Source organism: Amphibalanus amphitrite, unplaced genomic scaffold, assembly GCF_019059575.1.
Source record: "Amphibalanus amphitrite isolate SeventyFive unplaced genomic scaffold, NRLGWU_Aamphi_draft 000355F_arrow, whole genome shotgun sequence".
NCBI classification, from domain to species: Eukaryota; Metazoa; Arthropoda; class Thecostraca; order Balanomorpha; family Balanidae; genus Amphibalanus; species Amphibalanus amphitrite.
Genome location: NW_024881849.1, coordinates 468,373 through 484,679, shown reverse-complemented (window position 1 = coordinate 484,679; position 16,307 = coordinate 468,373). Strand labels below are relative to the sequence as shown.

General features: G+C 46.7%; 2 protein-coding genes across 10 annotated transcripts in view; both read left to right on the top strand.

Annotated features, from left to right (window-relative positions):
• LOC122389343 (histone-lysine N-methyltransferase PRDM9-like) overlaps nucleotides 1–11,591 on the top strand; it is a 33,731-nt gene extending 22,140 nt beyond the window's left edge. Inside the window, exons 11-12 of one of the 4 annotated variants that reach the window (XM_043381256.1) lie at nucleotides 221–430; nucleotides 3,663–4,621. In XM_043381256.1, the coding sequence (XP_043237191.1) occupies nucleotides 221–430; nucleotides 3,663–4,381 (929 nt within the window). In that variant the 3' untranslated portion in view covers nucleotides 4,382–4,621. Of the gene's footprint in view, nucleotides 1–220; nucleotides 1,270–3,662; nucleotides 4,622–9,991 lie in introns of those variants that run through there. The other 3 variants (XM_043381253.1, XM_043381258.1, XM_043381255.1) reach the window with 3 other exon arrangements.
• A 941-nt stretch (nucleotides 11,592–12,532) lies between these two features.
• LOC122389344 (histone-lysine N-methyltransferase PRDM9-like) overlaps nucleotides 12,533–16,307 on the top strand; it is a 75,390-nt gene continuing 71,615 nt past the window's right edge. For 5 of the 6 annotated variants that reach the window (XM_043381266.1, XM_043381260.1, XM_043381262.1 and 2 more), the window contains exons 1-6: nucleotides 12,533–12,688; nucleotides 14,397–14,626; nucleotides 14,785–14,933; nucleotides 15,049–15,122; nucleotides 15,362–15,445; nucleotides 15,639–15,715. In XM_043381266.1, coding sequence (XP_043237201.1) covers nucleotides 12,676–12,688; nucleotides 14,397–14,626; nucleotides 14,785–14,933; nucleotides 15,049–15,122; nucleotides 15,362–15,445; nucleotides 15,639–15,715 — 627 coding nt within the window. In that variant the 5' untranslated portion in view covers nucleotides 12,533–12,675. The remainder of the gene's footprint in view (nucleotides 12,689–14,396; nucleotides 14,627–14,784; nucleotides 14,934–15,048; nucleotides 15,123–15,361; nucleotides 15,446–15,638; nucleotides 15,716–16,307) is intronic. The other variant, XM_043381261.1, reaches the window with a different exon arrangement.

The window sequence follows — 16,307 nt, the reverse complement described above, 5'->3', positions numbered from 1 at the left end:
ATGGCTGTATTTCGAACGACAAACGGATCAACTCATGGATAGCTGATGACTTGTCGCGTCAACATTGCCGCTACCGCCCACGGCGACCACCAAGGTGACCTGGAAACGCGACCACCAGCTGCTTGGGTCTTCTCTCGGCGTCGTGATTGTTCCAGTGTATGTGCGACCTGTTGGCATGGAACGTTTTTAATGGCCTTTCTTCTTCTTGTGTATTCTTCAGGCATCAGTGGCTCGGTGCAATGTCCCCACTGCGACTTCCGATGTCTGGGACAACAACATCTGGACGGACACGTGAAGACAAGTCACAAATACTTGGGCAGGAGCGGAAGATTCAAGTGCGAGCGGTGTCGTTACTCGACCGACAGGTCCACAGACATAAAACGTCACCGGAAGACTCACACGGGGGAGCGACCCCACTGCTGCTCTATCTGTACGGCACGGTTTGCTCAGCGGTCCACTCTCACCACACACACGCCGACCCATACGGGAGAACGGCCGTATGCCTGCTCCCTCTGCAAGGCACAATTCACTGAACGGTCAAAACTCACCGGACACATGCGAACCCACACTGGTGAGCGGCCACACAGCTGCTCTATATGCACTGCACGGTTCGCTCAACGGTCACACCTCATCACGCACATGCGTATCCACACGGGGGAGCGGCCGTACTGCTGCTCCATCTGCATGGCACGGTTCGCTCGACGATCAAGTCTAATCAAACACATGCGGACTCACACGGGGGAGCGGCCGTACGACTGCTCACACTGCCAGGCCCGGTTCACTAACCGGTCACACCTCACGGCACACATGCGCACCCATACTGGGGAGAAGCCGTTCGGCTGCTCTGTCTGTACGGCACGGTTCACTACACGCTCCGCCCTCACTACACACATGCGGGCCCACACGGGGGAGCGGCCTTACGGCTGCTCCATCTGCACTGCATGGTTCGCTCATCGGTCCACCCTCACTGGACACATGCGAACTCATAAAGGGGAGCGGCTGTACGGCTGCTCCATTTGCACGGCACGGTTCACTGAACGGTCTACCCTAACAAAACACATGCGTACCCACACGGGGGAACGGCCGTATGGCTGCTCAACCTGTGCGGCACGGTTCGCTCAACGGGCAACTCTCACCAGACACATGCGGACCCACGCGAAGAGTGGTCACACTGCTGCTACTCCTGTGTAACGGCTCGACAGTTTGACACAATATACGGTTTTAACTGGTACACGGTTGGAGAATAACAGGTATCTCCGATGCGGTAAATGGTTTGATTGGCGAAATACAGGGTGTCCCATAAGTTCCTTCTCACCTATATTTTTCTTTAAGAGGCTCTCTTATTTAAGGCCTCACTGGATTTATTTTGGAACTTAGCTTTTGGGGTTGCCATTGCAACTGTGAATATGCTTCACGGTAACTCATTCGTCTAGACAATATTTTTTTTGCTAGAGAGTTCACTTCTGTGGAGGCGCCTTACCCCGCAGCATAGAGGTCTCCGATACGGGAACGTCTCGGTATTTAGTCCGCACTGGGCCATTCACGACGGTTGAGGGTGATTGAGGCCATCCAGTCTGTAGCCAATGTCTGTCGCTAACTGGACGCACAGTCAGCAAGTGACGCCGATGATTTGTCGGGAGTCAACCGCTGCAAGTTTATGCTCTATTTTTGTCACCTCTCAGGAGTGAGCCATGTGGCCAAAAATATGTGGCGCCAAAGTGGCCGTCAAAAAGGTCTTAGCGTTAGAAAGTTGGTAAGCAGGATTTTCAGGGTGGATTACCAGCTGTCTAAGAGTATTATTTCGGGGTACATAACTCACGGTCACTTGGGCTTAAACTTCCGGAGGACGCAAAACAGTCGAGAATGTCTTAAAATGGCCAAACATTTGTTTCGTTATGCCTGAGGCTAAAAAAAAACTGGAGGGCCGATGACATCAATGTGGTCATCTGGACTACCTAGTCCGTGTTCGAGATAAAACACCCGTCCAACCCCAAAACGGTCCCATATGGGCGACGGTAGAGGCCTTCGTGTCATCCCGCTTTATTCCTATGCAAAAGGCCAGGGTCACCGTAATGTGGGTAATATGCGTCCAGACGCTGAGCAGGTTGCGATTGATACTCCAGAAACACTGTTGGGACGCAGAATGCTTCACCAAGAACTGAAGATCTAGGAGGAGTTTCAGCCTTCTAGCTTAACTCGAACCGCAAGTATGAACACATTTTTGGAGGAGAAAATGACACCCGGGAGGTCGTAGGTCCATCTTCAAGCAAGACAGTGCATCAGTACAGAGGTCAAGCAAAGCTTAAAAGCAGTGCAAGGAGACTGTGACGGGCGTTTGTGGCAAGACCACATGCCAGGCACCTCATCGGATGGAAATTTCATAAAAATCTATTGTAAAAATTGAAATCGAGGCTCGTCGAAGCGAAGCGCTGTTCCAGCCTCGACGAGCTCACGGCGCATGTCAAGTCAGTCTTGGCTAACTTCAAGCCTGCTATGCTGCCAAACATGCCAGTTGGCATGCCGCAGCATGTATTCATGTGTTTGCTTATGAAATGACGAGCACATTGAGGGGTCATAAACATATTAAAACGCAATGTACTCTTTTACATACAAATATAAGGTGAGAACGAACTTTGGGACACCCTGTACAGTACCGAGAAGTGCCAACAAGTAATGACAGGCCGCCGTTGTACGTTTGATGTTAGTGTGCTAGCTGTGATTCTGGTTTGTAAGCTTCGTGGCTACCCGTGTCATATCTGCTTTCTGTATACTTTTTCAGGGTGACTCAGTGGTGTTTTTTAATTAGCCCCCTTTTACATAGGAGGTAAGGAGCGTCGCTTTCTTATAGCGCCGTAGGGCTATAATTTGTTGAGAATGTACGGTTGTATTGAAGTAATGCTTCTTTGTGGAGCTTTGACTCCATCCATAATTTGAAGCACTCCGTGTGCGCAGTCTTTGTCGACAAGGCGCCGGTCTCACGTAGGTCGACATCCTATGCAAATTTTTAGACTCTTTTCATCGTGTACATAAACACGGCTATTGTTGATACGTGCTGTCTGTACCTCTAAGCCTGTCTGAGTGTTTTCTGCCGTGCCACCTTACCCAAACTACGTGCCGCCAAAGGCTGATATGAAAGTTGCATTGTTGTAGGTATGTATGAATGTGCTGAGCTTGCGCAAAGACACGTTTATGAAGTTATACCTACGTAATGCGTACTACATAAACTATAGGGTTATTATTATGGTATTTTGTGTGCAATCACAAATATTGCCATGGCAAAGTAAACAGTATTTATCAATTTTCACTACATTGTAGTGTTACTACCTATGTCAATGTTTTGTGTTTGCTATTGGTTTGCATTGTTTATGTATGAAAAAGAAAACGCTAAGTAAATGGCAGGGGAACTATTCTTTATGAACCCAGCGTTCCGTTTGTGAATGCTGTATTTCGCACGACAAAGGGATCCGATCAACTCATGGGCGTTGATGGCTTGTCGCGTCCACATAGCCGCTCACCGCTTACTGCGCCCACCAAGGTGACCTGGAAACGCGACCACGAGCTGCTTGGGTCTTCTCTCGGCGTCGTGATTGTTCCAGTGTATGTGCGACCTGTTTGGCGTGGAACGTTTTCAAAGGCCTTTCTTCTTTCTGTGTATTCTTCAGGCATCAGTGGCTCGGTCCAATGTCCCCACTGCGACTTCCGATGTCTGGGACAGCAACATCTGGACGGACACGTGAAGACAAGTCACAAATACTTGGGCAGGAGCGGAAGATTCAAGTGCGAGCGGTGTCGTTACTCGACCGACAGGTCCACAGACATGAAACACCATCGAAGGACTCACACTGGGGAGCGGCCGCACCGCTGTGATATCTGTACGGGACGGTTCATTTTACGGTCACATCTCACTACACACATGCGGACCCACACGGGGGAGCGGCCTTACGGCTGCTCCATCTGCAAGGCATGGTTCACTGAACGGTCTACGCTAACAAAACACATGCGTACCCACACGGGGGAACGGCCGCACGGCTGCTCTATCTGCACGGCACGGTTCACTCAACGGTCTACCCTAACAAAACACATGCGTACCCACACGGGGGAACGGCCGCACGGCTGTTCCATCTGCACGGCACGGTTCACTCGACAGTCACACCTCAATAGGCACATGCTGACTCACAGTGGGGAGCGGCCGTACGGCTGCTCCATCTGCACGGCACGGTTCGCTCGACGAGGAAGTCTCATCAAACACATGCAGACCCACACGGGGGAGCGGCCGTACGACTGCTCACACAGCCAGGCCCGGTTCACTCAACGGGCACATCTCACCAAACACATGCGTACCCATGCGAAGTGCAACCGCACTGCTGCCACTTCTGTCTAACGTTTCAGCAGTTTGACGCAAAACTCGATTTTAACTGGTACACAGTTTTGATAATTACACAGGTTTGACTGATGCGGTAAATGGTTTGATTGGCGAAATGCAATGCTGAAATATGCCGACAAGTGCATGACCGGCTGCCGTCATACGTTTGATATATTAGTGTTATACATCTTTTTACGCCCAATTTAGGGCGGCAGTGCGCACATTTCAGTAATAGTGCGGGCGATTCCGACAGTATGCCATGGTCTGGGCGATCTGTCGTAATCGGTTGCACTATTACCTACTGAGCTGCGTGCACTATGTCTGTATTTAGCCGTAAAAAGGTGTAGCTGTGGTTCTCGTTTGTGAGCTTCTTGGCTACCCGTGTGAGTGTCATATCTTGTGTCTTTATGGCAACACATGGTGATTTAGTATTTGTGTTTTAAACTATCCGCCTCTACATAGGAGTTAAGGAGTGCCGCTGTTTGGTACAGTGTCGTAGCGCTGTGATTTGTGAATAATGTCCAGCTTCTTTGACGGACAATACATTCTTCGTGACCACCACTCATTCCTTTATTTGTAGCATTTCTGCGCGGCCTTTGTCGACAAGGCGAAGGCTGAAAAGAGATCGGCGTGGCATGTAAAGCTTACAATACCAGTATAACGCCTTTTGGGGCGACTAACGGAGCGAGCGAGAGGGTGGGTCTTGCACGTGCGAAATTGTGAGGGGGTATCTCCAACTGACGTGTGCACAGCACCCGGTCTCCAGCGATTTGCCAAATTTGAGGACAATCGGCCCAGCCGTTCTCGAGATCTGGAAGCGGCACCCTGCACGTGCGCACGTGCAAAATGGGCCCCCAACTGACTTTTGCACTTCACCCTACTAACCGGTCCCTAACTGCGTACCAAATTTGAGCGCAATCGGTCTTGCTGTTCTCGAGATCTGGAATCGACCCCTGCACGTGCGCACGTGCAGCAGCACCCCAACTCTGGCACATGGATAATGGATATGCATTGCCTAGTGGGTGCCTACCTACATGCCAACTTCAAGCGCAATCGGCCAAGTAGTTACCGAGATATTGCAACTATTACAAAACTGACACCCCTTCGTTTTGCACGTGGCACGTGCATAAGGGGTCACCCACATGCATCGGGAATAGTCCAATACTTAGTAGAAGGAATGAAGCTACCCTACAAAAATTACCGCATGTAAATCGGCCAAGTGGTTGCTGAGATATAAGCCTCGCAAAAGCGTCCGCACGGCCGGCCGGCCGTCCGCTCATACTCAGGAATTTCCGCTAATCTAAGGAAAGACTCCGCTCGCTCGCTCGCTCCGTAACAACTCTATCCATCTTGTATAAGCGCGGTTACTGTAAGGTACGAGTACGACGTACAAATTGTATGTAGGGGAGGTTGGGGTTATTTGGCCGCTTTTTTAGAAAACGTAGGGGAGAGTGGGGTAATTTGGCCGGTGGTGTAAATTGGCCGCCCCCACCTGTACGATGTCTAATAAAAGTGAGTGAAATAACTCTAGTCTCTATTCATTTGTCATGGGTAGAAGTAACTGGAGGACAAATGTCGAAACTTTGCCCCTCGTAGTTTTATTCAAAATTAATAAAACGTTAATTTCATCAGAAAATGGTAACTTTTACTTCTGTTTATAAAGTTGTATAACATGTAGTATTTGGGCTAAAAACGAATTCAGACATTATAGCGCCATTCTTGGGGGTGTTCAGCGGTTCCAAGAGCAATTTTATCTAATTCCGTAAAGCCGCGATGACTTTATAGACAAAAAAATTCAGAATGGCAATATGGGGTAATTTGGCCGGGACTAGTGGGGCAACTTGGCCGGTGCGCTCATGGTCACTATGCTGGGACGGCCGAGTTTTCATGGTCAATTGTACCATAAATGACATGATTCATGACCAACTTTGACTAATTTGATGCCTTACTTCCGATTGGTCAACTGTAAGAGCATGTGACGTCATCAAAGGTTACCAAACGTTTTTTGCTAATAAATCCTTACATAGAAATGGTACAGCCGCACAAATGGTCTCATTCGGTTCAGCTCGCCAAGGCGCATCGAATGATATGCATGATGACCTTGAAATCACGTGACCTTGAGGTCAAGCGACCTGATGCAACGTGACCTGAGGTCAACCTTTGACCTTGACTTCTCAAGGTCAACACATATATATCTTTCGATGCGGACTGACGAGAGAATTACGATGGTACTCGAAGTTTTGGCATAGCCTGATTACTTCAAAAGTTATTCGTAAAAAACTGTGATCGCATCTAGAGCCGCTAATTTGGCTATTTTGACCCTTGTGACCTCTGAGCCAACCTCCAAAATGCGGCAAATGCGTCATAGGACACACGTCATTGCTGAATCTGAAGCTGAATCGCAATGTAACAGAAAATCCCGACCGCAAACTAACACCGACCAAATTGCCCCACACCCCCGGCCAAATAACCCTGCTAGTGGGGCAATTTGGCCGCCTTGCAGACCTTTGTAATACGTCACAATTTCAATATAAGTAATTACTCTATCATTTCAAGTTTACTGTCCAGTAAAGTAAAATGAATGCGACACCTGCCAGCGTTGAGAAAATGCAGAAATGTGTCGTCAATTTTAAGTTATATCGTTTTCTAAAAAAAGCGGCCAAATTACCCCACTCTCCCCTATCTTAAAATTGACGACACATTTCTGCATTTTCTTAACGCTGGCAGGTGTCGCATTCATTTTACTTTACTGGACAGTGAATTTGAAATGATAGAGTAATTACTTATATTGCAATTGTGACGTATTACAAAGGTCTGCAAGGCGGCCAAATTGCCCCACTAGCAAGTAGCAGGGTTATTTGGCCGGGGGTGTGGGGCAATTTGGCCGGTATTAGTTTGTAGTCGGGTTTTTTTGTTAAAGGCGACTCAGCTTCACATTCAGCAATGACGTGCGTCCTACAACGCATTTGGCGCATTTCGGAGGTTGACTCAGCGGTCAGAGAGGTCGAAAATAGTCAAAATAGCGGCTCTACATAGATGCGATCACAATTTTTTACGAATAACTTTTGAAGTAATCAAGGTAGGTCAAAAATAAAAGCAGCATCGTAATTCTCTCGTCAGTTCGCATCGAAACATATAAGTGTTGACTTCGAGAGGTCAAGGTCAAAGTTTGACTTCAGGTCACGCTACCTCAAGTCGCTTGACCTCAAGGTCACATGATTTCAAGGTCATCATGTATATCATTCGATGCGCCTTGACGAGCTGAACAAAATGAGACCATTTGCGCGGCTGTATCTTTTTTCTGTTAGGATTTATTAGCACAAAAAAAACGTTTGGTTATCTCTGATGACGTCACATGGCCTTACAGCTGTCCAATAGGAAATAAGGCATTAAGGTAGTCAAGTCAAAGTTGGTGATGAATTATGTCATTTATGGTATAATTTACCATGACAACTCGGCCGTCCCAACAAAGCGACCCTGAGCGCACCGGCCAGGTTGCCCCGCTAGTACCTACCGGCCAAATAACCCCACATTGCTATTCTGAATTTTTTTGTCTACAAAGTCGTCATGACTGCACGGAACTAAATGAAATTGCTCTTGGAACCGCTGAACATCCCCCAGAATGGCGCTATAATGTCGGAATTCGTTTACAGTCCAAATACTACATGGTTTACAACTTTTTAAGCGGATGCAAAAGTTGCCATTTTCTAATGAAATTCACGTTTTATTTATTTTGAAGAAAACTATGAGGGGGGAAGTTATAATGACATTTGTCCTCGAGTTAGTACTACCCATGAGGAATGAATAGAGGCTCGAGTTTTTTCGATTTTACCAATTTACACCACCGGCCAAATTACCCCAACCTCTCCTACCTACAAGCCTGACATGTTGTTGACTTGACAAGTTGTCGTGTTGACGTCGGCAAACTATGTGCCGCCAAAGGCTAAAATAAAAGTAGCGTTGTTCTATTGAAGACTGTACTGAGTTTTCAGCAGGACCCATCTCCATTAGCGAATACCTACCATATGTTCCTTAGTGTTACGGCTTTCATGTAAAAGGAAAAGAAATATTGTAATGGCCGAAGAAATGTGTTTATCAATTCTCGGCTATTTTTAGGTTTTATCGCCTGTTTCACACGTCTTTTCCTTTCTACTTGTTTGCATTGATTGTACCTATCAAGATATAGAGAAAATGCTGAATGTAGGGGAGAGTACCCTAATTGCGCCCGCGAGATAAATGCGCCCTCCCAAGCTCCAGAAAAATTGGCACACCATAAGTACCTAGTGGTTGTTGCAAAAGTTGCCCACCTCGATCATACTTCCTTTTCCGGTGGAACCTTGGCAGAGGTAAGGCAGCATGAGCTTAAGCAACGATTTTGTTTAAATGTTGGGGTTTCTTAGCGAAAAAAGCATTCTTCAAAGCTGTAGAATAAGGTTTAGTAAATGTTTGCACACATGTGCTGCTAATTTTTCGGACAGATGGTTAATTTCGAATGATCTGAGCACCTCCATGCAAGAGATTGTGGCTGCGGTGAATAGGGACGCCATGTTCTGTCACACCACTACGTTTTTTCAAATGCGACCGGGGTAAATGCGCCACACCCGGGCTAATGTTAATGAAATGGGTAACATTAATAATGATGGCTAATATTCGAAAGGCTTAGTAGATGACAAAACCATAAGCAATTTGAGGTCACTGTGCACTTCTAATGAAATTTCTAGAAAACAGATGGTAAATTAATGAAATAATGACACATCATCCAACGCATTACCTACTTATCACTCTTTTCTTTACAGCCCATAGCTAATGCATGTATTTGCGGTGGGCGCATTTGAATTCAAATGCGCCATGGTGTGGGCGCATTTATCGAAGGTATTCGACAATTGCGCCCTTTGCAACACTTTCTAAAAAGACCGTGTCTGGCTAATTAGTTGAAGTATGCGATAAATTAGTGTCTAAAAAAGGCAGGAAAAAGGTTTCTGAATATAATGTGAAAACAACAAACCTGTGCTGTCTTTGTATTCCAAGCTGAAGCCAGTTTCGCTTAACGTGGCGCAATATGGCCACTCTCCCCTAACCATTTGTATCATGTATGCATTTAATTTAGATAGTGGCGTTCCGCGTTCACTGCTTCTTGTGGTTCTTCCAACTAAAGTGACATTGGATTGATAAATAATTGATTACGTTTTCTCTCTCTCTCTCTCTCTCTCTCTCTCTCTCTCTCTCTCTCTCTCTCTCTCTCTCTCTCTCTCTCTCTCTCTCTCTCTTTATCTTTAAAGTTTTGATTTTTTGGTGTTGCTAATTATCCTTTTCCTTCACGGATAAGTTGGCTCTGAGTTCTGTCCATGCGCGAGTTAATAAAGGGCAAGTGAAATATTCTCTAAACGAGCTCAGCGTTCCGTTTCTGAAGGCTGTATTTCGAACGACAAGCGGATCAACTCATGGGCGCTGATGGCTTATCGCGTCAACATTGCCGCTACCGCCCATGGCGCTCACCAAGGAGACCTGGAAAGGCGACCACGAGCTGCGTGGGTCATCTCTGGGCGTCGTGATTGTTCCAGTGTATGTGCGACTTGCTTTGGCATGCAACTTGTCTAAGGGCCTTTCTTTTTTCTGTGTATTCTTCAGGCATAAGTGGCTCGATTCAATGTCCCCACTGCGACTTCCGATGCTGGGGAAAGCAACGTCTGGACGGACACGTGAAGACAAGTCACGGTCACATCGACAGGAACGGCAGATTCAAGTGCGAGTGGTGTCAATACTCGACCGACAAGCCCACAAGCATGAAACGTTGCCGAAGGACTCACACTGGGGATAGGTCGCAATGCTGCTCCATCTGCACGGTGCGGTTCACTAAACAGTCCAACCTTACCAAACACATGGCGATCCACACTGGAGAGAGGCCGTACGGCTGCTCCATCTGCACTGCAAGGTTCACTGTTCGATCAAGCCTTAAAAATCACATGCGGATCCACACTGGGGAGCAGCCATACGGCTGCTCTATCTGCTCGGCCCGGTTCACTGAACGGTCCACCTTCACCAAGCACGTGCGAACCCACACTGGGGAGAGGCCGCACGGCTGCTCTATATGCACTGCACGGTTCGCTCAACGGTCACACCTCATCACGCACATGCGTATCCACACGGGGGAGCGGCCGTACTGCTGCTCCATCTGCATGGCACGGTTCGCTCGACGAGGGAATCTCATCAAACACATGAGGACCCACACGGGGGAGCGGCCGTACGGCTGCTCACACTGCCAGGTCCGTTTCGCTAACCGGTCTCACCTCACTACACACATGCGGACCCACACTGGGGAGAGGCCGTACGGCTGCTCTATATGCACTGCACGGTTCATTGATCGATCACACCTCACCAGACACATGATGACTCACACTGGGGAGCGACCGTTCGGCTGCTCCATCTGCACGGTACGCTTCGCTGAACGGGGACACCTCAAGGCACACATGCGGACACACACTGGGGAGCGGCCGTACGGCTGCTCTATCTGCAAGGCACGGTTCACTCAAGGGACAAGTCTCACCTTACACATGCGTACTCACACGGGGGAGCGGCCGTACGGCTGCTCACACTGCCAGGCCCGGTTCGCTCAACGGGCAAAGCTTATCAGACACATGCAGACCCACACGAAGACTGGCAGCACTGCTGCGACTACTGTCTAACGGTTCAGTAGTTTGACGCAAAAACTCGATTTTAACTGGTACACAGTTTTGAGAATTACACAGGTTTGACTGATGCGGTAAATGGCTTGGTTGGCGAAATGCAATGCTGAAATATCCCGACAAGTGCATGACCGGCTGTCGTCATACGTTTGATATATTAGTGTTATACATCTTTTTACGCCCAATTTAGGGCGGCAGTGCGCACATTTCAGTAATAGTGGGGGCGATTCCGACAGTATGCCATAGTCTGTCAATGGCGATTTGTCGCAATCGGTTGCACTATTATTGAGCTGCGTCCACTATGTCTATATTTAGTCGTAAAAAGGTGTAGCTGTGGTTCTCGTTTGTGAGCTTCTTGGCTACCCGTGTGAGTGTCACATCTTGTTTCTTTATGTTAACACACGGTGATTCAGTAGTTGTGTTCTTAACTATCCGCCTCCACATAGGAGTTAAGGAGTGTCGCTGTTTGGTACAGTGTCGTAGCGCTGTGATTTGTGAATAATGTCCAGCTACTTTGAGGGACAATACATTTTTCGTGACCACCACTCATTCCTTTATTCGTAGCATTTCTGCGCGGCCTTTGTCGACAAGGCGAAGGCCGAAAGGAGATCGGCGTGGCATGTAAAGCTTACAATACCAGTATAACGCCTTTTGGGGCGACTAACGGAGCGAGCGAGAGGGTGGGCCTTGCACATGCGAAATTGTGAGGGGGTATCTCCAACTGACGTGTGCACAGCACCCTACTAACCGGTCTCCAGCGATTTGCCAAATTTGAGGACATGATCGGCCCAGCCGTTCTCGAGATCTGGAAGCGGCACCCTGCACGTGCGCACGTGCAAAATGGGTCCCAAGTGACTTTTGCACGGCACCCTACTAACCGGTCCCTAACTGCGTACCAAATTTGAGCGCAATCGGTCCTGCCGTTCTCGAGATCTGGAATCGACCCCTGCACGTGCGCACGTGCAGCAGCACCCCAACTCTGGCACATGGATAATGGATATGCATTGCCTAGTGGGTGCCTACCTACATGCCAACTTCAAGCGCAATCGGCCAAGTAGTTACCGAGATATTGCAACTATTACAAAACTGACACCCCTTCGTTTTGCACGTGGCACGTGCATAAGGGGTCACCCACATGCATCGGGAATAGTCCAATACTTAGTAGAAAGAATGAAGCTACCCTACAAAAATTACCGCATGTAAATCGGTAGAGCGTTCCCCGTCCTTTGACCTTGACCTTGACCTTGAAGGTCATGACCTAGTGACCTGGAAATCGCCGTCAACCTGCAATAAGGAACGAGGAATCGAATGAGGGCCTTTTCATCAAAATCGGTTCACTGGTTCTTGAGTTATTGCGTTCCCCGTCCGAATATCGAATTTTCAGTTTGATATTCGCGAATATCAATCTGCTGCTCAATTGATGGACGTTGATTTCGATGACCCTGAGCCTTGGGTTTCGACATTTATGACGCAGTTTTGCTGCAGTACCACGTGAGAGCACGCGTCGTGTGTTGCTAGTGATGCGCACTTCAACTTTGACTTCAACTTATTCTCATCAAGGCCATCTATAGAATTCTCATTTTGAGCGGACTCGCACAGAAAACGAGGGATCTTGTCTTGGAGATTGAGATGGATCAGCATGGTAAGTTCGGTATAATATCATCGACTCACTTTTGAAAAGTAAGTAGTACCTACTTACGTAATACGTATTCTTCCATTTTTAAAGTGACCATCCCACCTTAACATTAGTTTTGAGTTGAGATAGCCAAATTGGTGGCCATGGCCTTCAGTACCGGTTTGGGCACTCACAACAACATCGAAAAATGCTTTAATTCGGAGATATGGAATTTCAAACTTGCAGTTTTCGGATTCTAAGGGGCTACTGCACCGGAACGCCCCCTTAGACTTATTGATGTCAGCGGAGATCTAATGATTTTAGGTTTAGGTTTAGGTTTAGGTTTATGTAGTGGGTTAGGTTTAGACACAGTCTATTCAGGACCCACATCATACTGGTTTGGGACAAGATGACAGGTCAGGGTGCAGCAGCCCGATGTCGGTCCAGCAGATTTTTGAAGTGGTTTGTAGATGTTGCAGCCACAACCTCCTCTGGTAAACTGTTCCAGGCAGTAACCACTCTGTTTGCAAAGAATTTGGCCCGTGCTTGACTGCTGCATCTTCTTTTTGCGAGCTTTAGGTGGTGCCCCCTTGTCCTGTCATCAAAGTTCCTCTCGAAAAACTGGTTTGGATCGACAGCGAGTTTACCTGTTAGGATCTTGTAAGCTTCTATCAAATCACCCCTGCTGTGTGTTTTTTTTATTTTTTTGTTTTATATTTTAAATGTGTTACTAAAACGTTTGGTAGCACGTTGCGGTATATGCTGTTTTAAGTGCAACAAGTGCCGCACTTTCAAATAGTTGCTAGGAACAGCAGAGATTCCAAAAAGTAAACAAAAGTAAAAGCCTAATATCTTGAAATCCAGTGAATATTTTTCAGTGAAATTTGGTACATATTCTTTTTTGATCTTTCCGAACCAAGGGACATCACTTCTATGCCAATTCATTAACTTTTTTGAAGGTGGGAGGGTCCCTTTATTGCGCTAAAACCAGATATGATGACAAGGTAGGTGTCTCCAAAATATTAAAAAAGAAACATAACCAGACCTTACCTAACCTCAAACTTGATGCAATGATTTTGTCTAGGCATCCATGGGTAAGGAAGAAGCTTCAACATTGGGAAATGGAAAGTACCATCATGTAGGTCGCCACGAGACAATTCTAATAGTATTTACCCAGTTTTAACCTTTGCCCCAGTGGGGGTGGGGGTGGGGGGGCATTTGTTACCACCCTGTCCAGTTTTTTGCGTGTGAATAAAAACTGGTGTGAAGCACCTCACCGCTTGGAGTAGCTTGTAGTTCATCATTTTTTGACAACATGGAATTTTTGACCCCAGGTTGAGGTCATGTCAGCCTGCCAGGTCAGGAGGAACAATAAAAATATTTCAGAATCACAATGATTTGGACTACTTCTGACAACAAAGATGTCTTTGGCTGCTAGCCTGCCCTCTAGAAAGGTCATCAGAGATCATTTGAGGCTACAAACAGTTTTTCATATAAAGCCAGGATCTAAATGCTAGGTATAGGAGCACCTCCATTATTTTCCTGCTGCATTCTTGTTGGCAAACCATGTCATTGTCATTATTGAGAGATGTTTGATGGGTATTAATTCCATAAGGAATATTCAATTATTGGTGGTGATAACTCTGCAACTTTGTATTTTTTTGCTACATAATTTCTCCGTTTTGTGCTTTCATCTAGTCAACTCAATGTGAACTGATGTTGGACCCCATTCCAGATCCATCAGTGTCTGAACTACTGCCGCTCATGCGGGCTGCATCAATGTCACCAAAAGGACCAAAGTGGTCTCTGGAGGGCTCCGCTGACAGCGACGGGGAATGGGGTCCGTCACAGAGTGTGAGGAAGTCTCAGAGGCCGAGGAGCTGCACTCCCATAGATAGTGGCTCTGAGAGCGACTTTCGGCCAGTTGTGAAGGAGGAGATAAAGATTGAAGTCACTTCACCAAGGGTAAGTGTTCAAATGCATGGTGCTCACCTCTCATTGGTTTTTAGCTGCGAGGTTAATAAAAGGGAATGACAGCGCATAATGTGTTCCAATTTGTATATCTGTGGAGGATAAACATCTCATGTTTCATTGAATATTGTTCGTCTGTTGATCCGGTCTAGGTTGAGCGGCCGTCGTCTCCCTCGGTGTCGGACGACGATCCTTTCTCGGACCGCGCTCTGCATTCTTTAGTGAAGGAGGAAAAGTACCGACCTCGATCACCGTCACCGTCTGAGGACTTCATCGGGTTCACTGAGGTGGACCGGGACAGGTTAGGGCATGATTCAGTGCTGTTGTTGAAATTTTAGTTGTTATTTGACATAGTAGACAATGATATATTATCCTTGATGAATTATAATAATATTTGCATTTGTCTGTTCTTTCAGTGCCTGTTTCATCTCCAATGCAAAAAGGAGTCTGTTACTTGGTTGTTCGTCTGCCATTCGAGACTCTACTGAAGGTAAGTTTATATATGTGAAGAGACTGTAAGCAATGGGTTTATCGTGATATCCTCGGTCTTACTTTTGTGCCCTTTTCAGAGAAAACGTAAGTTTTATTTTTATTTTTGGTTTCGTACTCTACAAAGTGATTGAATGGCATTATCGAACCATTCTTATGTTCAATCGCATGCACTCTATTGAACTGACGCGTTACCGAAATGCCACCGAATTATTGATAACCCTGTTGAATTTATTGCAGTTTTTGCTGATACAGTGTTCATCAAGAGTCAACGTCTCGTCATTAACTACCGAGATGTGGACGGTCTCGATGATAGTAACATATGTGAGTATTCTCCCGATTTTAGTCAGCTACCTTGTCCTCATCAACGGACGAATGTACACGATAAGCACTCATATTGTAGACAAATTAAACCGAATACAGACGCATTGTTTCCTTCCAATGGAACCTTGAACAATTAAACCTTGGTCTGCTCTTCATCAAATGGCTAATAATTTTTCGCCCTTCTTTCTGACAGTTTGTGACGTGTGCTGCCGCGATTGGGACGGTGAATGTCCCGTCCATGGACCGCTAAAGATCATACACGATACCAAGGTAAGGACTGGTCCATACTGGTCTGATTCGTATTCTTTACACATGACTCCTCTCACATTTAGACATTAAATAATATGACCAATTGTGCCTGATGCCCTAGTGACGGAACGACATGAGCTTCATGTAAAAATGATGTATTTCTTTCACATTTACGTAATCCTCTTCCTCATAGTCTTCCTCATCACGCTTGGGTTCGTTTTCTGAACACCAAGGACAGTAATGATTACGAAAGTTATGTCAAGGCAAGAAATGAAGCTACCCACGCGACCAGGAAAACAAGGCGGGAATTCGAGTCGAAGCTGGCTAAAGAAGTCAAAGGAAATCACAAAGTGTTTTGGAACTACGTCAACCGTCGCAGGAAATCAAAATGTGGTATCTCGGACTTGCGTAGTGCTAATGGTGAACTGGCAACTAACGACAAGCACAAGGCTGATATATTGAATCATCAGTACGCAAGCGTTTTCACAAAGGAAGACAAGTCATCGATCCCAACGCTAGCTCCAAAGCCTTTGGAGGCAGAGATGCAAGTTGCGATAACTGTTCAGCGAGTCCATGCCAAGCTGAAAACACTGAAGATTGATAAATCGCCAGG